The sequence below is a fragment of the Podospora anserina genome, chromosome 6 (assembly GCF_000226545.1).
Source record: "Podospora anserina S mat+ genomic DNA chromosome 6, supercontig 2".
Classification (NCBI taxonomy): Eukaryota; Fungi; Ascomycota; class Sordariomycetes; order Sordariales; family Podosporaceae; genus Podospora; species Podospora anserina.
Genome location: NW_001914857.1, coordinates 1,820,366 through 1,846,724, shown reverse-complemented (window position 1 = coordinate 1,846,724; position 26,359 = coordinate 1,820,366). Strand labels below are relative to the sequence as shown.

At 52.7% G+C, this 26,359-nt stretch overlaps 8 protein-coding genes across 8 annotated transcripts; 3 read left to right on the top strand and 5 right to left on the bottom strand.

The window, feature by feature from the left end:
• Window positions 1-9: 9 nt before the first annotated feature.
• Window positions 10-756, bottom strand: PODANS_6_1430 (uncharacterized protein; the record flags this gene model as incomplete). The annotated part of the gene is made up of 1 exon (XM_001910327.1): window positions 10-756. A coding segment is annotated over one exon (747 nt), but the record flags the coding sequence as incomplete, so codon positions are not given.
• A 1,896-nt stretch (window positions 757-2,652) lies between these two features.
• Window positions 2,653-6,207, bottom strand: PODANS_6_1440 (uncharacterized protein; the record flags this gene model as incomplete). The annotated part of the gene is made up of 2 exons (XM_001910326.1): window positions 2,653-5,496; window positions 5,578-6,207. The coding sequence occupies 2 exons, from the start codon at window positions 6,205-6,207 to the stop codon at window positions 2,653-2,655; spliced, it is 3,474 nt and encodes a 1,157-aa protein (XP_001910361.1).
• Window positions 6,208-8,490: 2,283 nt separating this feature from the next.
• Window positions 8,491-11,564, top strand: PODANS_6_1450 (uncharacterized protein; the record flags this gene model as incomplete). Its single annotated transcript, XM_001910325.1, has 2 exons — window positions 8,491-8,629; window positions 8,695-11,564. 2 exons carry the CDS (start codon window positions 8,491-8,493, stop codon window positions 11,562-11,564), a joined length of 3,009 nt encoding a protein of 1,002 aa, XP_001910360.1.
• A 2,243-nt stretch (window positions 11,565-13,807) lies between these two features.
• On the bottom strand, window positions 13,808-15,627 carry PODANS_6_1460 (uncharacterized protein; the record flags this gene model as incomplete). The annotated part of the gene is made up of 2 exons (XM_001910324.1): window positions 13,808-14,650; window positions 14,704-15,627. 2 exons carry the CDS (start codon window positions 15,625-15,627, stop codon window positions 13,808-13,810), a joined length of 1,767 nt encoding a protein of 588 aa, XP_001910359.1.
• Window positions 15,628-17,717: 2,090 nt separating this feature from the next.
• Window positions 17,718-18,701, top strand: PODANS_6_1470 (uncharacterized protein; the record flags this gene model as incomplete). The annotated part of the gene is made up of 2 exons (XM_001910323.1): window positions 17,718-17,747; window positions 17,811-18,701. The coding sequence occupies 2 exons, from the start codon at window positions 17,718-17,720 to the stop codon at window positions 18,699-18,701; spliced, it is 921 nt and encodes a 306-aa protein (XP_001910358.1).
• Window positions 18,702-19,470: 769 nt separating this feature from the next.
• Window positions 19,471-22,087, top strand: PODANS_6_1480 (uncharacterized protein; the record flags this gene model as incomplete). The annotated part of the gene is made up of 2 exons (XM_001910322.1): window positions 19,471-19,804; window positions 19,857-22,087. 2 exons carry the CDS (start codon window positions 19,471-19,473, stop codon window positions 22,085-22,087), a joined length of 2,565 nt encoding a protein of 854 aa, XP_001910357.1.
• A 479-nt stretch (window positions 22,088-22,566) lies between these two features.
• PODANS_6_1490 (uncharacterized protein) lies at window positions 22,567-23,137 on the bottom strand (the record flags this gene model as incomplete). The annotated part of the gene is made up of 3 exons (XM_001910321.1): window positions 22,567-22,896; window positions 22,963-23,032; window positions 23,106-23,137. 3 exons carry the CDS (start codon window positions 23,135-23,137, stop codon window positions 22,567-22,569), a joined length of 432 nt encoding a protein of 143 aa, XP_001910356.1.
• A 557-nt stretch (window positions 23,138-23,694) lies between these two features.
• Window positions 23,695-25,562, bottom strand: PODANS_6_1500 (uncharacterized protein; the record flags this gene model as incomplete). Its single annotated transcript, XM_001910320.1, has 4 exons — window positions 23,695-24,176; window positions 24,229-24,362; window positions 24,412-25,391; window positions 25,482-25,562. 4 exons carry the CDS (start codon window positions 25,560-25,562, stop codon window positions 23,695-23,697), a joined length of 1,677 nt encoding a protein of 558 aa, XP_001910355.1.
• Between the last annotated feature and the right edge of the window lie 797 nt (window positions 25,563-26,359).

Here is a 26,359-nt window from a genome sequence, read left to right as displayed (position 1 = left end):
GGCCGACATGGTCAAATAGGTGCAGTATACCGCCACCATGGCCGCCTGAGCCAGCCCGGCCTTGGGGTTATACTCCTGCACAGTCGGGTGCACCGAAATGACCGAGATGACCAGCCAGAGCAGCAAATTGATCGTAATCGCCGCCTGGTTCATCGAACACCCCGACCCGGCAAAAAACACATACTGCACCACCGTCATGGCCAAACTAGCCACATACATCCCCAACGTCGACCCAATCAAAACCACCCTCCAGGTCTTCGACTCGGACTCCTCAATCTGCCCAAGACAGTACTCTGCCCAATTATGCGCCAAATCCACCAGCAAAATCAACCCCAGCATCAAAAACAGCATCGCGCAAATCAGCGCGACGTAGTTCCCCCAAAACTGGAAAAACGTATCCGGAATGAAAAAAGTCAACACGATCAGCCCCAACCAGGCAATGATCTTTGGACCCCAGAAACCATTTTGTATCGCCGCGCGAGGGTTCTTGGAGGAGTGAACCCCCAGCATCAGTCCGGCAAGGACGAGGTGGAACATGCCGAGCGCAAAGTTGATTCTGTGGACGGCTAGCCAGCCGTAGCAGTCGCCCTCGCCGCATTTGATCTTTACGTAGTCGAGCATGAGGTGCTGGAGCTTCTCGATGGCCCACTTTGTGAGCATGATCCAGGAGAGGATCGAGTTGACGAGGAGGATGAGGGCGTAGGCTATGCGGGTTGCGACCGAGTTGCCGCATTTTCCGCAGGCGGAGCAGACCATTGAGCAGGTTGCTGCTCCGCAGCAGCTTGCGCCGAAGGAGAGGAGCTAAGGTTATATCGTCAGTCTATCGCACTTTGTTGATGTTTCTTGGGGGGGGGGGAGGATAATGGGGGGGGTCGCGTACTGTGCCTAGGCTTGGAACCGCCATCAGCGGGAGGGAGAGGAGGGCGCCCATCGCGGTGGTTGAGTATAGCCCCTCAGGCCACACCAGGCGGGTTGATTCAAAGGGAGAAATATTTCGTGGTTAGGTGCGATCGGATATCGTGCGCAAAAAGATATCGGGGTTCGTTGGGTTTATCGTCGGGGTTTGTTGACAGTAGCTAGGAGGTAGTTGAATGTTGCAAACACTGGATCGAGCCAACTGCGACGACGACGACGGTAACGGCTGCGGCGGCTGGAGGTTACGTGACGCAGCGCCCAAGGATCCTGCCTCCTGCACCTGCGCCACAAAACTTGGGACGGGGGACAATGTTCACGTGACTCTGCAGGGGTACCTGCATTTGATTGGTGGAGATGCCACAGCAGGGGGAAGGCCTGCAGGATTCTGGGTTAGGGTTTTTGGCTTTTCAGTTACGATTTTGTATATCAAGGCGACCTTGGTATATTTGACTGGCTTCCTAAGAAGTGTATCCTCCATGGTAGAGATGAAATAAAGGGCAGTGTAAGGCTGTGCAGGACATCATGTATAAGTACCTATGTGTTTCAGATCGACAAAAAATTGACGAACTACTATCTCCCATGCTGGTGGAGATGCCATAGATGACTTTGGATAACACAGCTGGAATACTTCGTGTCTATGTGAAAGAGGCCTTATCGCTTGGTTTGAGCGTTCACAGCTCAACAAGAACCCGCTTCACTTCCCGCACAAAGTACTTGAACTTGATCATATATTCTTCCCTTCTGCCTCACACAACCTTCTCAAGAGATTGTGTCTGCACTACTCCCCCTCCCTAATTAAATACAAGTGGTATATACACCAACCATCCCACCCACCTCTTCCATCCCCCTCTATCTACACCATCCCGGCTATAGTAATAATCCAACTCCCCCCCTCTCGCTTTCTTGGCTCTTTCTCATCTCGCTATTCTAACAAGCATCAAAACCACACACACCAACAGACAACCTTTCTGATCATCTGTCTCTTCTATCAGAGACCACACACATACACACACCATTATTGTCTCCGGTGTCATCGTCCATTACCTCCTCCTTGGTCTGCCCATCTGTGGTGATGAGCTGGCGTTGCTAAGCTGAAACGAGGGGCATCGAGCAAAGGTGTTTTGTCTGTCTGACGACCAAACCACCCCCGAAGAAAAAGTGAGAAGCGAGAGACAGCAGAAAAAAAAAAGAAAGAAACATAAACATTATCAGCGGCCAAAACTGGCTCGGGGGTTTCTCCCCTTCCCAATCCTATACCATGCTGCCATTTCCCCAAACCACGACAACCCTTGACCAATACCAAAAAATTTTGCCGCTCCTTATGAACCCAAAAAAAAAAAAAAAAAAAACACATGTGTTATCCCCATCCATCAAGACGTAAACTGAACAGCGAAAAGAAGAAACAGGGGAGCGCGAAGAAAAATCAATCTTCCCTCCCATCCGTAATACCCCTGGTGTATCCAAGCAAACCCATTTCCCTGGTTATGGTGCTATAAAAGTCGAAGCAGACGGGAAACCACCCTCATAAAATCGTGTGTCGTAGAGAATGAAAAGAACAGAAAGTATGCGAGCCAGCCAAAAGAGGGCCGGCAGTGCGGGCAAAGAGGCATGCACAATCGTGGTCTGGTGATATTCGGAACCATTCGGATTGGGTATCAAAAAGGTGAATAGGTTGGTGAATGTCCAGGTAATTTTTTGGGATAGTCTATTCCAAAGGTGTCTAATCGGAGGTTTTGTTCATGGCTCTTTACCGCCCTTGCGGTCCTCGGCGTCTCCTTCGTACAAGTGTTTTAACCCCGATATTGGCCAAGAGTCCGAGGTGGAGTGAAGGATGACCAGCCAAAACGCGACCAGGTTGACCAGGTGGTGTAATGTGTAGGCGTAAGAGATTCCATACACGGCAGCATAGATGGCAATGCCGAACAGCAGAATGCTCGTGAGGTGCTTCATCCGACCGGTGACCGGAGGAACCATCTTGCCCGTGGTCAAGGTCTCCACAAGGACGATGAATGGCATGATGGACAATACATTGTGGTGCGAGGTGAAGGGCGTGAGCCAATGAACAGCCAGGTTGTGTATCCAGACCACGAGCGTTGGCAGGTTGATGGGAAGGATCCAGAGCATGAGGATGAGAATCGAATGGACGTAGTTGTAAAAGCTCGAGTTGGCTGCTGACTGGAGTTCCTGGGCGATTCGCTGCGCGCGTACTGTGGTTGTCAGTTGGACCAGGCAGGCAACCAGATAGGCAAACTGGTACGGGATGGCTGTAGACACGAGGAATAGCAAGACGGCTGTCGTGATCATTCTGCGCCTGGGTGATGACGGCAGAAACCCGGTGCCTCCTTGTTTCTTGCGTTCATCATTGCGAACCCACGCAGGGCGGAATGCCAACAGGTTGAAGAGGCTGCTCAACAAGTGCGTGAGGGCAAGTGTGATGTAGTTGAAGACGGTGCACACTCCGATGCATATTATTCCAATCATGGGAATCAAGAACAGGAACATCGGGTCCTGAGTACCGATCAGATAGTCGTTAAGGTGGAAATCGACTAGCGAAGATGTGCTCTTGTTCCAATGCCAGAAGCTTGCGCTGCCAGCTGGGTTCGGGTTGGCCGTGGCCACGGTCAACATGGTGAGCGACGCAAGCATCAACGGAATGGACTGCCTGAGGCAAAGATCCAAGCTTTCTGTGAAGGTGATGAACACACCCGTGGTATCGTAGACGCGGAACTGTTTGCGCAACACGAGAGCCACCACGAGCAGCGGGAACGCAGCAAAGACGGTACGGTAGCGCATATACAGCTTGCCGAGACTACCACTGAAATCCACCTCAAGCTCAACCTCAATGCTGGAATCGCAAGTAGGATCGGTCCAAAACTGAAAGCTCAGTCCATCCTCGCTGGCGGACCTCTTGGCAAGAGGCGGAGGGACGTAGGGAGCAACACCGTGAAGGCTGATCGGCGCATCGCGTACATTGACAAAATACTTCGACTCAAACGGCTCCACCAGATACTGCCTCACCATCGGGGCGAAGAGCTCCTCTTTGTTGCCACATGAGTGGCTACTCAGGCGCAAGTTGTAGGCTAGCAAGCTCGACTGCAAGGATGGCACCTTGGTTTCCGTCACCATCGGTCGTGCAGCAGGCATGGTGAACTTCAAGCCCGAGGTGAGCAGACGTTGAAGGCCGATCTGTGCCGTTTGGTGTGACTGCGACTGCTCGCTGAACTCGGCAATCACGAAACCTTGGGTGGGATTCGTTGCCTTCTCCACCACTGCAATAAACTGTTGTTCAGCAATGTCGTCCAGGTCGTACTCGAGGTAGTAGAAGGGCAGGACCTGCTTCTCTAGGTCCCTATAGAATGGAAAGGCGGTTGTCTTGTTTGATCCAGGGAGTGGAATGACATCTGGGGCAGCACTTCGGCAAGCCAGCCGGGTAGTTCCTGCAGTACCCTTGGAAAGGTCGATTTGGCTTGGAAATCCTGCCCCGGTTTGGCCCGGTTGCGATGGGACAACGCTGCAAAACATGACTTCGAGCTTCCCGTTCTCGCCAGGCTGGTCGAGCTTGATATCGGTCATCAAAGTAAAGCGCTTGACTTCGGGAGGCCCGGGAGGTGGGATGGTCATGAGGTGGGCGCGAACCCTGCCAGTGGTTCCCAATTGCCGCAAAACTAACCGCTCCCCCTGAGCAATGATGGTGTCAGAATTGTCCTCCACGGTAAGCAAAGTCGTCGGGTCTGATCGAGGCGCCGTCTTCTCAGCAACAGTTTCCATGCCGGTAAGCAGCCGCTTTTTGAAGACGCGCATTCTCTCCGCCCTCGGTTTCGTTTGGGATGCCCTGTGCACATCGGAGAGGTCAAATAGCGTCCGAACCAACACCTTGCGGAACTGGTCGCACCACAGAATCGCCTGATGATCCATGCTCGTCCATACTGTGGGAATGGTCGATGTGAAGACAGTGAATCCATGCGTGTCCGGAACCAACGACTCGACGCTCGCATAATCCGAAGGGACCACGGTATCGAGTCCTCCGCCCGCGATCGAAACAAGCGTCACATGCCAGAGGGGGTTGTTGTTGGCCCACTGTTGCGAGTAGGCATGCCTCCAATAATCGTTGATGTCTTTGTATGCCTTGACGATCTGGCTGTCAAAGGACACAGGCGGCCGGGCGTGAGGCGCCGACATGGTGATGATGGTGTTGATCGAGTTCGTTTGGTAGTTGGGCATGATGAGCATTGTCCGCGCAACAATTCCTCCCATAGAGTGGCCCAGCACTATCACCGAGGTCGGGTCGGGAAGATCAGGGTTTCGGTCGGAAACGCGCGGATCGAGGTAGAGCGAGAGGATGTAGCGAATCGCCTCATTGAGGTATTCGGCCTGGTCGAGGAGGGTCTGCCCGTGGAACGCCGTGATATCTTCATTGAAATCGACGGTGAAGAAGTCGAGGCTTCTGATGCCGGCGTTGTATGTCTCGGGGTCATGCTGCAGGACATCGTGGAAGTAGTTTGCTGCCTCAGAGGCAATGGGTCGGACTTGCTTGTAGCTCCCGGCATTGCCAGGAATGAAGAGAACGGGGACTCCTCGTACCTGCGCGCAGTTGACGTTAGCAGTGGATTAGCAAAGGTGCTTGGCATACATATACCAAGACATAGGATGGGGGATCCGAACCCTTGTGTCATGGTCAATTCCCTGTTCGCGATACATGTACAGCGAATATTTGCTTGCGAGACGGGTGTGTTCCGTATCGAACTCGTTGAGCTTGGCGTATGACGGGCGCAAGTAAGACATTCGACAGCCCTTTGGATCAATTTGTCGTGTTACCGACGAGTGAACCACCGTCAGCAGCAAGGCGATACCGGTGATGGATGCGACAAGCGCAAGAAGGCCAATTGCCCACGGGCTTCGCCATCGCTGATGCCGGACGGCAAACATGGCCTCGTGCGCCTTTTCCATCTCTCTCTTCTTTGCATGTGACCCATTCGCGGTCGGTATCAGGCCGAGTGGAGAGGGGGTTGTTGGGCGCGTCGGCGATGGGGGCTTCTCTAGTGAGCCATTCCTGGTCTCGGTAGGCTTCCAATTGATGCTGGTTGACCTCCGACTGATCGAGGACGAGGTTCGCGGGTCAGCGCTGCTGCGACGTTGGTGGTGATGGCTGGCGGTGCTGTCTGGGCTAGTTGAGGTGGAAGGCTGTGCGGCGGCCTGTGGCCTCAGGGCGGATTGGTTGGACGAACTGACATGAGGAACCTCGACGTGCAAAGTGTCACCGTCTTCGGAGGATCCTGATGAGTGCCTCGTCATCCCAGCAGGGTCGGTTGGCGGACGACTCCTGCCTTTGGGGATGTGCGTTATGGCAGGTTGCGCTTCTCGATGCGGTGCGGTCCTTGGCAGCTCGAGGTCAAGGGAGACGGAGGCGGGAGGGAACGGACTTTGACGGGGCGCGACAGCGACAGCGACAAAACGCTGGGCATGAATCGGCGCTGGCAGACTTTTTTTCGTTTTGGTGGGGACGGTAGTTAGAGCCGGACAGAGGCTGGGCATCTACTCGTAATAGTATCACCAAGCTGCTTGTTCCCTATCGCCGTCGAGCCTCTGAACTGGCAAGATTAAAGAAAAAAAACAAAATTGATGTGAAAACCACGAGCTCTGGGTGGTCGATGCAGGTTCGATTCGGGGAGCCCACCCTTGAATCCCAGCGCTAGGCTGTGGCAGGCTAGCAGGTGCACAGCGCTGCAGCCCGCTATTGGCCGCCTATGGCTTGGAAACAAGCGTTCCGACCAGCCTCCAAACGGGCCGAGATGATTCGACGCAGGTGCCGCAGTGGCTTCTTTTGGATGGGGAATTTCCACCTCAGGTTGATAGCAACCCTCCACTCCAGCACTGTCTTCTCTTCGAGTCCGAATATTGGAATGCCCTGTGAATACAGATATGGATATCGCATAGGGCGTATGATGATCCTCAGCGGCGGTGGGGTCCAAGGCAGAGGTCGCACGGCGGATGAAACCAACAATAACGCGAGAACCCTTGATAAGGGTGTTCAGGGTGTGAGAGAGCAACGAGGGGATCCCAGATTCTTCCGGATCGGCACAAAACGTTTTCGGTGCCAGGATTCAGGTGACGTCTGTGACATCTACTGCGTGTTTTTGTTTGACGGTATGGCGAACGAGCGACTTTGTCTCAGGCGACAGAATAAACGAGTGCTTCCTGATTCCGTCCAAGAAGAAGAGAAACCTGAAGCTGGGGGTGGTGAGGCTGGGATGGGCGGAATCTGCGGAATATAAGCTCCAGAGCGGCAGTGGGCGGCAAGCTGTTGCAACCCAGCTCTCCAAAGCTGGGAATTATTTCCCTCCTGCAGCATGCACCACCTCACACCTGTTGCTTTATTGACCGGGACTTTTTTCAGGTCGTCGCGAGGTGGCTGGCTTGCGGCAATCCGGTGGGCCTCGCTGGTTTACATGGCCATTCTCCTTGTTACATGTCTCTATACCGAGATCAGGTGAGGTGAGATACAAAGTCCAGTTGCTGGCGATGCGCCCAGGCGAGCCATACGCAATCCTTCCGACATAGGAACCAACAGAAAAAGGCAGCTGTGTTTCTCACATGGACGATCCTCAGGATTTTCAACTTCTGCAACAGCGGCTGGTCCCAGAAAAGGCGGAACTCTGCACCGAAAACCGACAAAAATGTTGGCAGCATGTGGGTCAACAGCTCCTACAGTATGCATCTTTCGTGGACGATGCACATGTGCTGGTGGTGGCCCTTTTCTTCTTATCGCGGCAGTCTTTGGCTGTTAGAAACCTTGGTTCTGGACATGTCTTGACAAGTTGACAGGGTTCAATTCCTGGAAACGGGCTGGAGTGATTTCGCTTTTTGCTGCAATGCTCCCTTCAGAATGTTGATATGCCGAGCTGCTCAATTGGCTACCACAGCGGCCAAGCATAACGTCATCTGGAAATAACCGACCTGCATTAAAGGCTACGGATTGGGATGCCGTTGTTACCTTGTGCCGAGATCGGTCTTTTACAGAATAACATCTACAGATGTGCCAAGTCAGGCTGTGCTGACGAGAGAGGAGAGTCGTTTCTGCATGGATTTTCTGTCGTGTTGCATAACATCTGGACCCTTGAATCTTTTGGACTGTTCAAAACGTCGAGAAAGCTTAAAGTTTTAGCGCTAAATTCCTTCAAGAAAGCTTCCAGCGAATGCCCAGGCAGGAGATCCGACGTGGCACGGCTAACGTCCAAGCAATGTGGCAGTTCGTGGGGGTTTACGGTGTAGTACTCATGGCATTGTAACATTGGCGGTATTGACCGTGTGTTCTGGTAGGGGGCGTTACACGACAGCCTTAATTTACTAGTGCGCGTGTCACCGCAGGCAGGAACGCATCGCGTCCTCCTTTCTCGAGTTTAATTGATTTTCCTGGTGTAACACACCAGGAGTAACACACACTCTCTCTCACTCTCTCTCCCTATCACACACACACATCAGCGCCAATATGAGATGACCTGATACCTATCCCAACTGGGCCGTATTTGTGAGACAATAACCGACGTTGTTGAGGGCGGGAGGGTATCATCACATACTATGGCATCCAACGTCACCATCAAGGCCATCGACTCGAGTGCAGTCCACCAGATCCAAGCTGGTCAGGTTATTGTCGATTTGTGCTCTGTAGCCAAAGAGCTCGTGGAGAACAGTGTGGATGCCGGGGCAACCACCATCGGTACGAATAAATATCTTCAGATATGTTCAGACCTGTTCCAGTAAAGGATGCTAATCATGCTGCAGAGGTACGGTTCAAAAACCAAGGTCTTGACTCCATCGAGGTCCAAGACAATGGAGCCGGAATTGCACCACACAACTACCAATCAGTCGCCCTAAAGCATTACACGTCCAAGCTCTCAACATATGATGATCTCTCCACACTTCAGACGTTTGGCTTCCGTGGGGAGGCATTGTCCTCCCTCTGCGCACTATCCAAATTCTCTGTTATAACTTGCACCAAGGAGCAGGTCCCTCGCGCAGCGAAACTCGAGTTCGAGATGTCTGGGAAGCTTAAGAGCACCAGCGTTGTTTCGGGCCAGCGTGGTACTTCTGTAATTGTAGAGGACCTCTTCCGCAACCTCCCAGTACGCCGTCGTGAGCTGGAGAGAAACATCAAGAGGGAATGGGGCAAGGTTATCAGCCTGCTCAACCAATATGCCTGCATCCAAACGGGCGTCAAGTTCACCGTTTCCCAGCAGCCCACCAAAGGGAAGAGGATGGTTCTGTTCTCAACCAAGGGTAATCCCACAACACGCGAGAATATCATCAATGTGTTTGGCGTCAAGACGATGAATGCTTTGATCACAATGGATCTCAAGCTGCAGCTCACACCTACCGCCGGTCCTCTCGTGAAGGGTAAAGCTAGAGCTGACGGGAGCAATACCGAGGTTAGGGTGCTCGGGCATGTCTCCCGGCCGACACCTGGTGAAGGCCGACAAACGCCAGATCGTCAAATGTTCTACGTCAATGGGCGGCCTTGCGGTCTACCCCAGTTTGTCAAGGTTTTCAACGAGGTGTATCGCTCCTACAATGCTTCACAGTTGCCTTTCATCTTTGCAGACATTCAACTCGACACTCATCTTTACGATGTCAATGTCAGTCCAGACAAGCGCACCATCTTGCTCCACGACCAAGGTCAAATGCTTGACAATCTGCGGGAGTCCTTGATTGAACTCTTCGAGACGCAGGATGTCACCATTCCGACATCCCAAGCCCGAGGGCTGAGGCAGACGCCGTTTAAGAAACCGACGCTTGTTCGCTCACAGACACCGGTCTCTGTTGCTTCTGTAAGCAACAGGAGGACAGCCACACTGTCACATCAATCGTCCGAATCAGACTCATCGATTACACAGAGACGAGCGTCGGTCGATGATCAGGATGAAGAGGAAGAGGAAACTTCTGAGATGGTCGAGAACCCAGAGAAAGACGAGACAGAGGTCGCAATGGAAGATGCAGAAGACGAGCCACCACAGTCTTCAATTCCGGCGATTCCGCCACCGTCGCAACCTGCAGCTCCACGATCTAGTCCCATCGCTCCAGCTCGGTATAAACGGTCAACTCAAGAAGTGGCTACGATCACCATAGGCGACTCCACCGTGACGAGCGTGATCAGGAGTCCCCTGAAACGATCAAGAATTGAGGAGCCTTCCAGGCCTTCCCAAAAGCTTGGCGCTGCTAAGGCCGGGAAGAAGACCGCACCTGTGCCATCCTTTGGCGGACGTCTCACTCAAATGTTTTCTGCTGCGGCGAGTAGTAAGGGAGGCTCGACAGAAGATCTCGAGATTACTACAGAAGAGGTGGACATTGAGGATGAGGAAATTGAGGTGGATGAGGAAGCTTCGGACGCCGCTGGATCGGCAGAGGGCCAGGACGATGACATCGAAGAGTCCTTGTTTGTGTCTCAAGGAGAGGATAATGATGTGGACATGGAAGAACCTGAGATGCCTCGTTCCTCTCACGAAGAAGGGGAGGAGGAGGAGGAGGAGCTCCGGGCTGACAATGAAGGGAATGAGGAGATGCCTTCAGAAGCAGACAGCCCAAGAGCCTCTGTCGAGCAAGACGAATGCTGTGACCATGACTCAGCCGACGACGAGTACATCGACGAGGAAGAAAAGAAGGCACAAGAAGAAAAGAAGGTACAAGCCCTTATCGACGCCGCCCAGGCCACCGCTGCCGAAGCATCAGAAGAAAGCGAAAAGCGCTCCCAGATGCTCCTCAAAGGCCGTCCAAAGCGGAAAGACATGACCCTCAACCTCATCCACAGGGTCAGAACCAACGAAATGGAGATTAGCCAGCAAATCATCTCCCTTTCAAACCACCTCCCACCCCGGAAAAGCAAACCACCTCCCTCCCAAGACGACGACGGCTTAGACGCAGCCAACCCCGAAGAGAAACTCTCCCTAAAAATCACCAAAACTGACTTTGCCAAAATGAAAATCATCGGCCAATTCAACCTAGGCTTCATCCTCGCCGTCCGGGAGGGTTCCTCCTCCCCCTCAGACGACGACGACGAGCTCTTCATAATCGACCAACACGCCTCGGACGAGAAATACAACTTTGAGCGCCTCCAATCCACCACCACGGTCCAATCCCAGCGTCTTGTCCAGCCCAAACCCTTGACTCTGACCGCCCTAGAAGAGGAGATAATCCTCGAGAACCTCGTCTCTCTCGAGCGCAACGGGTTTGTGGTATCAGTCGACACGTCTGGGGACTCCCCGGTGGGATCGAGGTGTCAACTCGTCACTCTACCTTTGTCGAGGGAGACAACGTTTGATTTGACGGATTTGGAGGAGTTGATCTTTTTGCTGGGGGATAACCCGAGCAGTTCGGCTACGACGATCCCGAGACCGTCAAAGGTGAGGAAGATGTTTGCCATGAGGGCTTGCAGGAGTAGTATCATGATTGGGAGGGCGTTGTCGGGGAGGCAGATGGAGAGGGTGGTGAGGAATATGGGGGGGATGGAGAAGCCGTGGAATTGTCCGCATGGGAGGCCGACGATGAGGCATTTGTGTGGGTTGGGGGGAGCATTTGAGGGGAGGACGTGGCAGGAGGGGGGGAAGGTGGATTGGAGGGTGTTTTTGAGGGGGGGGAAGGGGAAACAGAGGGCTGGGTGATGGAAGGGTCTGGACTGGATAGGGGTGTAAGGGCTTACTGAGCAAAATAGATGGTAACGTATGTGTATTACTGAGAACAAATCTAAACAGGCATGTAATTTGTGTATGTTTACAGCCATGGAAAGCATTTTCAGATTCAACAGAAATCCTCCGGAAATCCCTATGAAAGCAACCCAACTTGCCATGTCACCGTGACAAAACCATCAAAAATGCCCCCAAGACTCGAAATAAATCAACAGCAACACCGTCCAATAGGTTATGGTGGGGCGGAAGATGGGATTAACCTAACGTTTGGGGGTATACTGAGTTTGTGGCTATCCATTTGTCCCGGTTGGTCTAATGGTTGATAGTGATAAGGAAGGGAAGTCGTGTGGGTTGTTAGAGGGGATTATTGATCTGGACAGTTATAGTTGGAAGATTTGAAGTTGTGTGGACTAGGCTGGTGAGGGTTGAAGGGATCTAGGGCTGGGGTAAATACGAGTTAGACTTGGGGGTGGAATTTTGAGCTTTTAGATTAGGGGGAAATGGGCGGTTTATTACTGGAATTGGAATGGGGGAAGTCTATAGGGCCGACTAGTAGACATTTTGTTCAAGCTAGGAGAAGTCTTGATCAAGAACCTAGACAACTCTTACCGAAAGTTTGGTAGATAACCACCTATCTAGATTTGCAAAAAGGGGACTGGCCAAGAGGAATTAGGAAGATGATAGGTCTCAAGGCCAAAAGCTCTGATGAGGATGTGGCGTTGCAGCTGACCAAAGGTAGGTGGGCAGTCCTCTCACATCTCTATTGCAAAACTCATATACCTCCTCCTGCACACCCACACACATCTAGTCACGACGAGTTATAGAAAGACTGACAGGGAGTTCAACGCTGTCTCTGGTGGTTTACCACGGTAATACGTCTGGACACGGGATCCTAAACCTGTCCTTCGATGTACTCGTTGCTGTTGAGTTTGTTTCTCGTCTTTCAGGTGGACACTCCGCCTCGAAGCGCCACCAGAGAGCCGCCGGTCATCAACGTGATGGGGGCTGTACCGGCGCTGGCACTGGTAGGTACGTATTTATTGGGATGATATTTTAGGGGCCAGTCGACGCCGGTTCGAGGGCTGTCGTAATATTCTTGCGGACTCCCATATTTCCATGGGAAGATCCTGCACGGATATAAAAGGTAAGCTCGCGACACCTCAAGTCAGCAGCGCTCGCGAACGAGGAAGGCGCCTGGTCCAGAGGTATTGCAGCCGTGGTGCAATCTCGTGACTCCCTGGACCAGACCCGGTCAGGCAATCTTTGCGGGTTGTCTCTTGTGAGATTGTGCGTGGCGGATTTTTGTAGTACATGGCTGTTGGCTTCCCGTGGAGCGCTTGTGAGCTGGTGATCCTCGCGGATCTGCTACATATAGTAATTAGGTGAACCGGGCATATTGATGGGACGCCTGGCAGCGCTCGCGAGCGAACGGGGCGGCGTGAGAGAAATGGTTTCCTGGTCTGGTCGTAACAAGCCGTGAGCTTATCTTGTACCACTTGCGAGCGAGCGATCCTCGTGGATCTGTACTGTGCCAGTTGCTTCTCCAGAGGAGTACCGAGCTCGCTGCCCTTGATTGGATGCTGGTCGTTGTCTGCAACGGCGCGGTGTGATGCTTGAAGGCAGAGCGGGCATGGAGGATAGAGCCGGTGAGCTGGCAAAGCTGGCAGAGGCCTGAAGAGGGTTTGCAATAGAGTAGATGGCTGAAGAGAATGAGAGGCCCTCAAGAGTTTCCATACAGTAGCGCTTGCAAACGAAAATCTTAAAACTCAAGCTCGGACGAAATTCACTATAACACCCTCCCAATATCCAAACATAGCCATCTCATATCTACCTCAGCATAGCACGAGAAAGTTTATAAAGTTAATGCATCTATTTAATCATCTAACTACGTCTTGTAAACAAGACAACAAGGGTATTATCAACCCAGAAACATTCCCCGAAACTCTATCCATGCCCCAAACTCCATATAAAATAGTGAAAAGTACAAAACCCCCCAACGTAACGCTACAACGAAAAACTCCATACCTCATCCTACCTCCCCCATCTTCCATTACTAGGTGGCAGGGATACCAAAACACAAGAATTTCCTCCGCTGTCCAACCCATCCAATCTTCCATTAACCCCCCTCCAAGTCATAGAGACGACACCGCGGAAACCATAACGCAAGGATTTCCTCCCCCGTATCGTCCAAAGCCCACAAAAACACCCCCATCCTCCCCCTAAAACAACCTCAGATTCGTCCTCTGCTGAATCCTCGTCCCGTTCAACATAGCCCTGCTCTTCTTACTCCGTCCCTGCAGCCTCCTAAAAGCCTCCTGAATATGCCTCGGCTCAACCGGCGTCCTCCCCTCACTAGGCGGATCAAACAACCCCCCACCCAACCCCCCCATCTTCCTCTTCTTCGCCGCATTCCCCGCCGCCTGCTCCCCCCCTCCCGTCCTCTCCCTATGCTGGTCCTCATTCTCCTTGATCTTCAACGCCTCCTCCGTCAGCGTCTGCACCATCTCAAACGTCAAAAACCCCAAGATATCCACAATATCATCACTCGGCTTGCTATCCGTCACGATCCCAAAACCCGCCCATTCCCTAAATCTCTTTCCCTTGCGGTACGTAAACGATGCTTGGCGAAACTCAGACCAGGTGACGTATTCCTCTCGCGTCATGGCCTTGGTCCGCTCGTCTGCCTTGCGGAGGCGCTGGAGGGTGATGTGGTTCATTTCCTCTTCCTCCTCGTCTTCTTCGTCTTCTCTCTCTGGGACTTCAACGGCGAAATAAGACGATGGTTCCCAGGGGAGGCCGACTTTGGCTTTCTTGTTCTTTTTGGCCGTGTCGTCGACTGGCCCGCCGGGAACTACACCACCGACGGGGTCTTCACCCGCACCAAGATCACCCTCTCCTCCCTTGTCGTCGGAATCCTTGACGTTTTTGCGGACGTCTTTCCAGGAGAGGAATGTCCGCAGACGGGAAACCTTTGGGGCGTCATCACGGATTTGGAAAATCAGGTCATTAATAGTGATCGCGCGGGCGCCGCGGCGGGCGGCGAGTTCGGTGCAGTTGCGGAGCTGGGACGGTGGTTAGTTCGGACGGGAGAAACATTGAATGGACACAAACTCACAATCTCAATAACCTGCTGCCTCACGATATCCTCGATAATCCCCGTCGTCTCGGCCGATGGCTCGCCCGTCTCACCAGAGACGTACATCATCTTGGTAACAATGTCAGCAATCCAGTCGCTGGGATCAATTTCAACCTCAAAAGCAACCTCCTCCCTCTCCCCCTCCCGTCCAGTCCCCCCCTCTTTCCCCTTCCCCGTTTCCATCGGATCAGGCCGAGTGAGGAAATCCTTGAGCATAAACGCAGCCGGGTCAAGGTTAAGCGGGATCAAATTGGCAGTGCCTTCCTCATTCTGCTCAAGGTCGTAGCCACTAAGGTCAAGTGGTTGGCCATTCATCATGACCTCGTCAAACAGCGCGGGGTTTCCCTTGAAGACGTCGTTACGACTGGCAATGGCTTCTTTGACTGCAGAGCGCGGGACGTCAATGACAGGGGGCGCGGAGTCATTGACAGCAGTACTACCAGTAGCAGCTCCGGGCTGCGGTGGCGGCACAGGAGTGTATCCGATTGCATAACTCGGGGACGGGGTGAAGAAGTGTGGCCTCTGAAACACTTTCTTGAATTTGGCGCACCGCGGATTGACAAGCCTGACGGGATAGAGCTCGTGAAGGGAGGCTTGAAAGTACATGGGGGTGTCATCTTCCTGTTGCTGTCGAGTCGGGGGGGTCGCCCCCTTCATGGACTGGCCATCATTCTGCTGCTGGACCTGCTCATTTCCTCGATGGGGGGCAAAATCATGAGGTTGCTCTGACTGAAGCATCGGAATGGGTCGCAACTGCTGCGGCTCTGGCTCGGGTTGCCTTTCAGACTCAGGCTGCTTCTCAAGCTGTGGCTGCACCTCTGGTACTTGACGAGGCGGCACTGGTTGAAGTTGATGGGCTGTATATAACTCTGGGGTTTCTTTGGGCAGTATCTTTCGTGGCATGATTTCTGGCTGCGCCCCTTGTGCCTGTGGTGACAGCTGCGACTCTGGCACAGGATGCAGCAAGATTTCTTGGAGTGTCGACTCCGGCTGTGAGACTGGCAATTCTTGTTTCGAGATCTCGAGTTCTTTGACTGTTTGCTGCAACTCAGAGTGTGGTGATGTGTCTTGAGGTTTCGACTCTGATGGTTGCTCCTGAAAAGTCGCAGAAATGGCTGCGGGCTGCGACTCTGGTGCAGGTGATCTCTCTTGAGTTCTCAACTCTGGCTGCAAGGAAGACAGCTCTGGCACTAACTCCGATGGGTTCTCTTGAGAAATGGCCTGTGGCTGCGACTCTTGAGATTTTGACTTTGGCGAGGTTGGCAGTTTTCACTGTTCAATCTCAATCTCAAGCTGCTCGATCCAGCAAAGAAGCTGGTCTCTCTTCTCAAGCAGCAGTGCCTCTTCTGTCTTTTGTAGCCGCACCTCTTGCTGTGGCTGCTCTGCCTGTAAATTAGTCCAAGAGGGAGCAAGAATCTTGCTCACGGTGGGACCGTGTGTTGGGTTCGCAGGCGGTGCTGTCCGGCGAGAAGGGCGCTCAGGAGCGGATGCTCTCCATCCAGGTCGAGCGTTCAGGGGTGGTAGTCGCGAGTTTCCTGGCGTCGGCAAAGAAGGGTGAGCGAGCGGCAGCTCCGTCATGGGTGGGCAACCTGACTGCCCCTTTTTACCAGGCTGTGTGGAGGGAGAAGTGCTGATCATTATGACAATCTCGATGTCTTTTCTTCTGGGTCTCGTGTCGAAAAGTGGTTGAGGGAAGCGTCATTTTGTGAGTAGAACAAAACATGGGGAACTTATGTAGTGTTGCCGTTGCCGTTGCCATGGCCCAGAATGTCGTCGCCGCCGCTGCCCGGGAGCAATACCGGTATAGCTGTTTTCACCCCCATGATGACTTTCACTGTGAGAGACATGAAAGCTGTTGGGGCCAGCACCAGTTTTCCTGACATCCCCCCACAGACCCCTCCAGAGTCAAGAGATCTTCCAAGTCATAAGATACCCATTCCCAATAGATTTCTCACCGCGCTGTTGACAGAGAGTACCATCTCTTTATCTCCTTCAAATGTGACTTGTCACATCATCTGGCTTTATGCATTCCCTGCCCGGCTATCCCCTCTGTCAAGCCGTCTTGCTGCATCCAGCTCTTGTCCCTGAATCGATGCTCAATGCCCACATGATGTCCTTTCTCCATCAACCCATTCCATTTCCCACCCAGTCCATTCCATCCACTTCCCAACTTGTCATACAACCTAGCAAACAAAAGAGAGAGTCATAACGAACCTGCTGTATCTCTTGACGATACTTGTACTGTTTATCTTTGTCCGCCATTTTGATGGTTTGAAGGATGGATTAACGGTGCTGAATGGTTGTTGATGTCTTCCAAAAAAGCTGTTTCCAACGAGAGGTAATTATGGCTATGGTGTAGAGAATTTGGAAGCGATGAAGGTCTACCGTGATGTTAAACAAGAAATAGATATGTTGCTGTCAATGCTGGACAGGTGTTGACTGGCGGAATAAGTTGCCAAGCGCGAGGCTCCAACAAGTCCGTTGATATCTGGCACGGACCATATATCCCACGTGACTGTGAGTTTCAGGAGCTCAATTATCTGTTTAGATTGAACTTGAAAGTTGCTATTGAAAGAAAGCTGTTTAAATTGTCTTTATTTTTGCATACCTTGATTCCTCTCACATCCCATGAGGCACTGGTCAAGCTGCTCTCTACCTACGTCTCAAGACATGAGGTTGAAGAACGCACGAGCCAACTGCTGTCAAGATGGACATGTATGGAGATCGACTCCACAACGACGACAGCCAAGACCCTGTCGCAAACTGTTAAAGGCTGATTAGCGTGCTACCCCGCATGCAACGCACTTCCAACCCCACCATCAGCCACCAAGCTCTCAGCCGCATCCCGCCTTGCGCATTCGCAACCTCTCCCTATTCAGAATACTGGAGCCTGGAGCTTTGTTCATTGATTAGACATCACCCAGTCCTCGCCTACTCCAAGATCTCCTGTTTCCTACCCTTCCCGTGGACACTGAGCCAGTCCAGATACCAAAATGCCTCCTCCAACATCCCCGGTCCTTGTGGTATGGCTCCTTCCTTGTCACCTTACATCGCAAGTAAAAGAGTATCTAACAGGTCACCACCAGACCAAAATCAAAGTCCAGCTCAAACTAGCCATAGCCCGCCTTCGTATGGTTCAAAAGCGTGACGAGGCCCTTGCAAAGACCCAGCGCAGAGCCATGGCCCAGCTCCTCGAGCAGAACAAGGTTGACTCGGCCCGAATCCGCGTCGAGAACATCATCAGATCCGACATTATCACCGAGCTCCACGAAATCCTAGAACTCTACTGCGAGCTTCTACTAGCCCGCGCTGGCTTGCTAGAGGCATCACCAACATGCGATCCCGGCCTCGAAGAGGCTGTCAAGTCCATCATCTACGCCGCTCCCAAGACAGAAATAAAAGAGCTTCAAACAGTGAGGACGTTGTTGGCTGAGAAGTTTGGGAAAGAATTTGTGCTACAGGCTACAGAAAACAGCGACGGGAAAGTAAGCGAAGGGGTGGTCAAGAAGCTGAGCGTCACACCACCAAAAGACGAGCTGGTGCAGGGTTACCTTGAGGAGATTGCGCGGGCATACGGCGTTGACTGGCCAAAAGGGAAGAATAAGGAGCTGGGGGATCCTCCTGACTTTATGGATGATGATGATGATGATGAGAACCCAAGTGGAGGCCAGGCACAAAGAGTGTTGGAGGAACCGCTGGTTGGTGTGGATGAGGAAGCTGCTGCTGAGCTCAAGGCACAGGAAGACCTGAGCAAAGCTACACCCCCAAAATCTTTTGGGCCGGCTAGCCCGCTTCATGTCAATCCTCCTAGTGCTTCCACTGATAACATACACCCCAAAGTCACTCTCAACAGACAGGAGTTGACAACACCAACCAAGAAGCCGGCTGCTGTGACGAGAAAGCCTTCGGAGCAGAAAGGGGATGGGGTTCCAGATCTGGATGAGCTTGCAAAGAGGTTTGCACAGCTGAAGAGGTGATTTCTAGCCCCCTTTTCATTTGTATACTGCTACTTCCTTGGGCTCGGGAGCTTGGCGGGTTGGTTTTGGGATATCTGTTGCTCATTCCTATCATGCAATTTTTTTTGACAGAGAACAACACCCTTCAGGTGGAATAATTACCTATGGAGCATCCAGGTGCTGTGATAATTGCGTTAGATGTGACCTTGAGCTGCTCCTTCCGTTTGGAACGGGATGCACACAACAGTAGCCCTTCGCTCCTGCCTTATTTTCTGGGAAATTCAACACAAAACACGTCACAGGAACGGGACTTGTCAAATGCTTCCATCTGCACCACTGATGGTTTCCTTCAAATCAACGTCTTCCACCCATCTTTTCTTCGGCTACCTGCGTGAGTACTGATCAACCAAAACCGCTCTTTTAGGTACCCAGCTTCTTTTGTCTCGACCAAGAACTGTCAAACAAGCCAATCTGCTGAACGGGTCGCAGCTTGGTTTTATTGGTTTTCTGATCTCGGCTCGATCGTAGCACCTGGTCAACTCTCTTCTCCAGGGGCTTGCGATCCATTGCAATTACTCGCAGCCCCTGGCCGACAATATTCTGGTCCTTTCGAGAGGTACTTTTCAGGACAAATTCACGAACACATGTGCAAATACCGAAACTGACCCATCCTCTTGCACGGCTACAGGAAACTCGCAGAGGGCCGTTTGTTCCCGGCCTTAAGGCTGCCACATTGCGGAAGCCTGCCGGTCTACTTGCTCAAGGAGCCCGTGTCTCCTGTTTGGAAAGAATGGGCAAGAGTAAGAAGAAGAACCAGGGCGAACCGCCACTTGGTGATTTTCGCAAATGTCCCTCCGCCCGTAAGCTCTTTGAGACTCTCGGCCGGGCATTTCCTGTCAAGGTCAACAAACAGCGTACCCTCAACAGCTTTGTCATATGGCTTATCGAACGCCTGATTGACAAGGACGTGTCCAACCCATCAAGCGCTGAATCCGAACTCAAAGAGTGGTATCAGCTGCTCAAGAGCTGCCGCATTGACGACCAGACCATCATTGATGGTTTTGTCGAGCTAGAGCAGACCCACGTCTCAGAGCACCCCTCTCGACGCGAGACGTCTTCACATCGTGGAAACTGAGTTGCGGGAACTAATCAGGACTACGGCCTCGCTGCCCCCAGCTCCATCCAAAACTTCAACAGCTCAAAAGATTCAAAAGCTCTCGGGCACTTTGTCCAAGCCCATGGATGAACACAAGCATCTCAATCGGCGGGTGTCAGTCCTGAGGATTGTTGCTGGCCCTGACCCTTCAAAGTCAACGAAAGATTACACCCATCCGGATAGAAGACTGTCAGGCCCACCGGCCCGCAATGACTCTACCGCTGCCTTTGAAGGAGACATGAGCGATTATATCCATCCTGGAAGAAGGGCTCTTGTCAGCACACCACAAGAGTCTCCGAAACATGATTCTCCGCCGCCAACATTGGCTCATATGCACCCGGATAGGGCTGCATCTGTCTCGGTGGGCCACTCCTCTCCTGCTCCCGAGATCATGTATGGCCGCATGCATCCTGATAGGATGAAGTTTTCTCGAGAGGCTGCTCCTGAGCCTGGAGAGCTGATTGAAAAGGTAGTTCCCGCTGCTGACTGCATTCGAACGGGAACAGGAAGACAGGGCAAGAGTAACACATTTGATCCTGCCTGCCCCGATTTGCCGTTTTTATCAGGAGCAAATGCAATGGCCATGGAAGACTTGGTGAGGCTGAGAGAGAAGAAAAAGCAGGAGCAGGAGTGGGAAAAGTGGGAGCAGGAGGAGAAGCAGAAGCAGATGCAAAAGGAGAAGCAGAAGCAGAAGCAGAAGGAGAAGGAGAACGAGAACGAGAACGAGAACGAGAACGAGAACGAGAAGGAGAAGGAGAAGGAGAAGGAGAAGGAGAAGGAGAAGGAGAAGGAGAAGGAGAAGGAGAAGGAGAAGGAGAAGGAGAAAGACAAGGATCTCTCCTTTCTTACCGGTTCCAACCGAATGGTGTTCGGTGATGACTGGGCGTTGGCCAGAACGAAGAAGAAAAAGAAGAAGGCCGCGCAAACTGAGCTAGTTTTGGAGTACGGTGAGAGCCCGGTTGACGTGGGAAACGCCAAATCGGCTACCAATGGTGACAAGGAGTTTACCATACCGGGAAACTATGTGTGCAACCGTTGCAACGTGCGTGGTAAGTATGAACCCCCAGGCATGATATTACTGCTGTTAACCCTATTAGGCCATCTTATTCAAGATTGCCCAACGAACGGGGACTGGCGATATGCCGTCAAAGCACCCGAGGACTACACTTGCAATTTTTGTGGAAAACAGGCAGATCACTATATTGATGACTGCCCGCGGAAGCCTTCGAAAGGCTCGCGCAACGGTCAAACTGAGCGTGACGCGCCTCGGAGAGTCGTCAGTGATACCATCCGAGATTCCGTCATAGACTCCTACCGACCCGAGCCCCGCTCCCACAAGCGACATCGCAGTATGGACAGTGAGTTTGACGATGATGGCTATTTGGCCTCGAGACCTCACCGCCGTGGGACGAGGGGCCGGAAGTCTCGGCGTGCAGATGATGACCCAGAGAGCAACGTGTCTATTCGGGGAAGGGCTGGTACGAACGACAGTCCTTGGGGTGATTTGAAGTCTTCCATCGTGGGTTATCTCGATCCAGACAAGCCGGTTGGTGACGAACCCCCCACCAAGGTCTACACCAACCGCAGGCCTCCGCCCGTCAGCCCGGACCCCCGTGAGGAGGGACGGCTTTCGTATTATGATGTGCCATCTGAAGACGCGCAGCCCGAGCACTCCACTTTGAAGAAGAATAAGAAGAAGAAGACGCCCCCGAAGAAAACGCAGCTGGTTGTGCCCAAGTTCGAGAGATCCCCTATTCGTATCGCCAATGCGCCGCCCCCCAGAATTCGAGTTGGCCCACAGCAGGTCGGCCAAATGATTGAGGAAGAGAAGGACAAGAACGACTTGATCCCCTCGTTCTTCAAGATGTTTTTGGGCAAGAAGGTCTATTGCAGGACCAAGGCCAAGCGTCCAGTGGCAATTGACTTTATTGATATGCCCTCCGAGCGTGAGGGGGGCGATGACGATGCCATGGAGATTGACCAGGCTCAAGATTCTGTCAAGAATGAGCAAGGCGATATGTCCGCCCAGCTGAAGAGCCGGCTCTCGCCTGGGCCCTCGGTGGACGAGCCACAGCAGGCGACTAATTCTTCTGTCATCCAACACCTCCACGGTGTCATCGACGTGGATGATGATGTTGTCATGACTGAGGCTAGGTCGTCTGTCATTGTCAGCGGGTTGGGAGACGTTACCGACCTCACTGGGCTATCTGATGGCGAGTCCCAGAGCCACATTGTGGTGGTTGATGATTAGATCCACCAACACCTGCCATGTCGGCTCTGGGGTGCTTATCTGTTGGGTTCTTGTTTATTTTGGGGATTGTTCATCATTATCTCTGGCTTAAGCTGGGGCCTAGAGCTTTTCCCCGTGAGCCCGTGCCTCACATGGGGAATTTTAGCGGTGGTCTGGAGTTTTGACTTGTTTTCTGTGTTATATTGTACTATTATTGCATCCGTTCCTTTATCTAGATTTCGCCAGCAGACAAATGCGATGATTATTGACATTTCTGTCTGCCCGATGGTGAACCTGCTTCTTTTGAGATGTTGATGTGGCCCTGGTTCTGTAATCCCTCCTACATGGCCGCTCTGCCCTGCTCAACATCCCGTGGCCTGCCCGTCTCTCCTTCTTCCCGACATCGGACGATATAGACTCTCCCGCTCAGCCACGGGGATATTCATCTTCCTTTCCACGCGCACAATCGATATCTTTTTCGCCGTATATCCTCGCCCCTCTCACTCCAACTTATCCAAATGCTCCAACCTAGTCAACACAACCTGCTTCGACGTCTCCTCAATCTCCCCTGCGAGGAAGACCTCGTCCAGGATGGCGTACACCTTGTAAAAGTTAAACACCAGATCCAGCTCGCAGACGTTGCCAAAGAATGCATCCAAGACTTCAACAAAAAAGTGGATAGCCTCTAGATAGGCGAGCTCGTTGTCGTTTGTGTCGACGCAGGCGCAGAAGAAGAGGCCGGCGTAGCGGCGGTAGACGATCTTGTGGTTGCGGAACTCTACAAAGTTGGATTGGTACTTTTGGTCGCGGGGGGCGACGAGGCGGTGGACCTTTCAGACATGGGGTCAGCATATGGGATGGGGGAAGAAGAGGGGAGGAAGGGGTGGAAGAGGTACCTCGCCCTTGACCTTGACTTTTTCGTCGTCGCTGTAGGGGACGTACCATTTTGCTAGGCGGGTTTTGCCCCTATTCCAAAAGGTGGTCGGTTGGTTACCAATGGGAGGGAGACAGAAAAGAGGGGGAGCAGGAGGAAACGTACTGTCGGTTCTGGATGAGGATAAAGTTCAACATTTCGGCGACGGCGGCGGCGCGATGAGATTATCTTTGTCGCCGTGGATTGGTGTTGTCGCGCGTGCTGAAGGTCAGGGGATGGATGTGGTTGATAATCGATAAGAGAGCTGACCCCCGAGGTCGCGGCGCGAACAGGGACCTTGGCATTAAGAGGGTTAGGGTTGAGTGCTGAACTCGAAAAAATGGGTGGCCATCAAGGTGCGCGTTTCAACTGTTATCTGATAACAGCCGCGAACCCAGCATTTCAACATGAGATCACGGGGGTCATGGAAAAATAGGACCAAAAAAATTGTATTGTGACATTATTACTTCGTTACTGGAGCTCTACCGCAAATATAAACTGCTGTATCCATACCCAACGCCTCTCTCATGCAACGCCTATCTCTAACAACATGAAAACAACGTCATCCAAAAAAAAAAAAAAAAAAAAAAAAAAAACAAAAAAAAAAAAACTTGGTATCCTTCTCCATCCATGTGCGATGTGTCTAGCCGTGTAAAAATGCCCACAAGTTCAAACTCCTCCTCCCACCAACTATCCATCCAGTCGAGACATCCCCTTAATCCTCAGCCGCGCCCTTCCCCGCCTCCCTCAACCTCGCAACATACTGATGTCTGATCGTCGACAACGTCACAATCAACCCCAGCCCACAAGCACCCAGCGTGACAAAATACGCATTCCTGTAGCAGTCGATACCGTCATAGCACGACCGGTCACCATCAGGACTAACAATGATGTGACTGTCAAAGACGGCACCGTAAAACAGGTTGAAAATGTTGCCCGAGATGACAGGGCTGAGTGTCATGAACCCCCAGTTCTGGCTAAGTCCGTGGATACCGAACGTCTCAGCTACGATCGAGGGAAAGACACCAAACAAGAAGCCGTATCCGACACCTGAGAGGCCAGAAACAAAACCGAGGTAGTGCGGGTTCGAGACGTTGAGGGCAAAGAGCTGGGCAATGCAAAATACGAGACTAGCCGCGACGAGGCACCAGGCGCGGCTGGCACCTACGACCTTGACAAGAAAATCAGATCCGACACCTGTAGATTTGTCAGCACAAAGAGCGAAATGACCACCCAGGGAAAGGCTCACCGCTCAGCAATCTCCCTCCGAAACTGCCAATGGACAGAATGGAGACATGCATCTGCTGACGCTGTACGAGGAAAGACTCGGGAACAGAGTCATCGAAACGCCTCCAGAGAGCATTGACGTTGTGTCCAATATTGCTGGAAAGGGTTAGCAATGTTTCTCCTCAAAGAAAGCGAGAGAACTCACTTGATAGTCATGAGACCAATGCCAGCCAGAATCCCCATAATGGTAAACAGCTGCCAAAAGTCGACATTGGACAACAAGCGCCAGCCACGGATATCTACACGATGGGAACGATCCATATCAACACTGCTCTGCACTAACACATCACCAGGCAGCGAGGACGACTTTGACATGAGGGACGAGGTCTCGTCAACGTCGCTATCGGGTGCCTCGTCCGAGGGGGGGCGGGCGGATTCAACATCGGTCTGGTCACGGAGCTGGGCGCTGGCTGACGGCGACGACGGTCCGGGAGCCTCTGCGTCTGTCTGTGCCTGCGTCGACGTCGCGGGAGTCGTGTAGGTGGTGGGCGTCGACATACCAGGTTCTACATCAGGGAATCTTCGCGCTCCTCTAGCCTTGCCGTCCTCCGATGACGATGTCCGCCGCAGCCGCTGCGTGTCCGAGCCGGAACCCCCGTTAGGTACCGCATGGTAGGCCGGAGTGTGGGGGTAGACCTTGAGGAAGCAAAATCCAGTGAAGATCAGAGCAAAGGTACCGGCGGCCAGAACAGTCAAGAACGCGCTGGTGTCTCCGGGAAAGAAGAGCGATCCGACCTGGGAGAAGAAGAATGCGCTCAAGCCAAAGGCAGCCAACGGGAAGGCCGTGGCGGTGCCCCGATGGTGTGGCCAGTTGAGCGCCGACGTTTTGACTGCCGCCTGGAACGCCATACATCCGCCCAGGCCGGTAAGATACGAAAAGAAACATAACAGCGGAACCGAACCGGCCGCGTTTTCGTACGAGGCGCGAAAGGGGTAGTACCCGAGGCCGAGGAGAAGCGCGCCGGCTGCCACGGCTGGTCGGGGTCCACGGTTATCGACAAAGAACCCGATAGGTACGCCCATCGAATACATGCCCAGATTACCCGCCGCTCCGATCAGGTTACTCTCCGTTGTCGTGAGGTTGAGCTTATCGGCGAACTGTGGGGCCCAGGCCGAGTACACATACTGAATCACGAAGGTTTACAACCGTCAGCGCTCCCGTCACCGAACCAAATCCCAACAGCCTGCCAAATGTCCTCCCATGGAATCACATACGTTGGTACCGCACGCGAGCGATATGACTGTCGCGGCGACGCTGGAAACCATGCGCGCGCGGTGTAGTTGTTGGTCGAGCATTGTTTCGTCGGGGTGCTGCGATAGCGGAGCACGGCGATGATGTATTTTCTAGATGTCAGCGGAAAAGCATCCCGGCGGGTTCGAGATGCGATAGGAGGAGAGAGAAGTCGATCGCTCAGGGCATCGCGGGAAAAGAGCGGGCGTGAGAGGAGAGTAAAAAGACGATTGCGAAAAACGGTACAGACAGAATTACAATCAACAAAAAGATGGGGGGATGGGATGACGGCGGTTGTCGTTGTTTCGAATCCCCTTGCCAAGATAAGGCGAGCAGCCGGGGGGGGGGGGGGGGTGCCCTTTGACCCCTGTGACAGCCGCCAAACAAGCAGTGGAGATCGGTTCTGCCCGTTGCGTAACCGTTCGCTTATAGCGACTGTGATTGGTGGAATGGCCTCAAACACCCACTGGGATGATCCGATAAGAACATTCTTATCATTTACACAAACTCTCGCCAGTTGAATCAACTTCAGCATTGCCTGGTTTTATGAGCTGTATGCTCTACACATTTGTGCCTCTGACACAACCACGATACCGCCTCAGACGCTCCAAATCTCGGGATCTGTTGCCTGACCACCTGCCATGTGCCTGTGGCATGTGTTCATGTGAGACACTGCAGATAGCTTGGTATTGCGTAACACAGGGGAAACTTTACCTAACAACACCACCACGCCCCCTCGAAATTACATAACGATACCAGCCCAACCCATCGTGTTACCTAAATATCCTATTCCTCATCTTGGGTGTTCATAGTGTCAGTGTTCTAGAACATGGTGAGAGCTCTGAAACGTGTGGACTCGGAG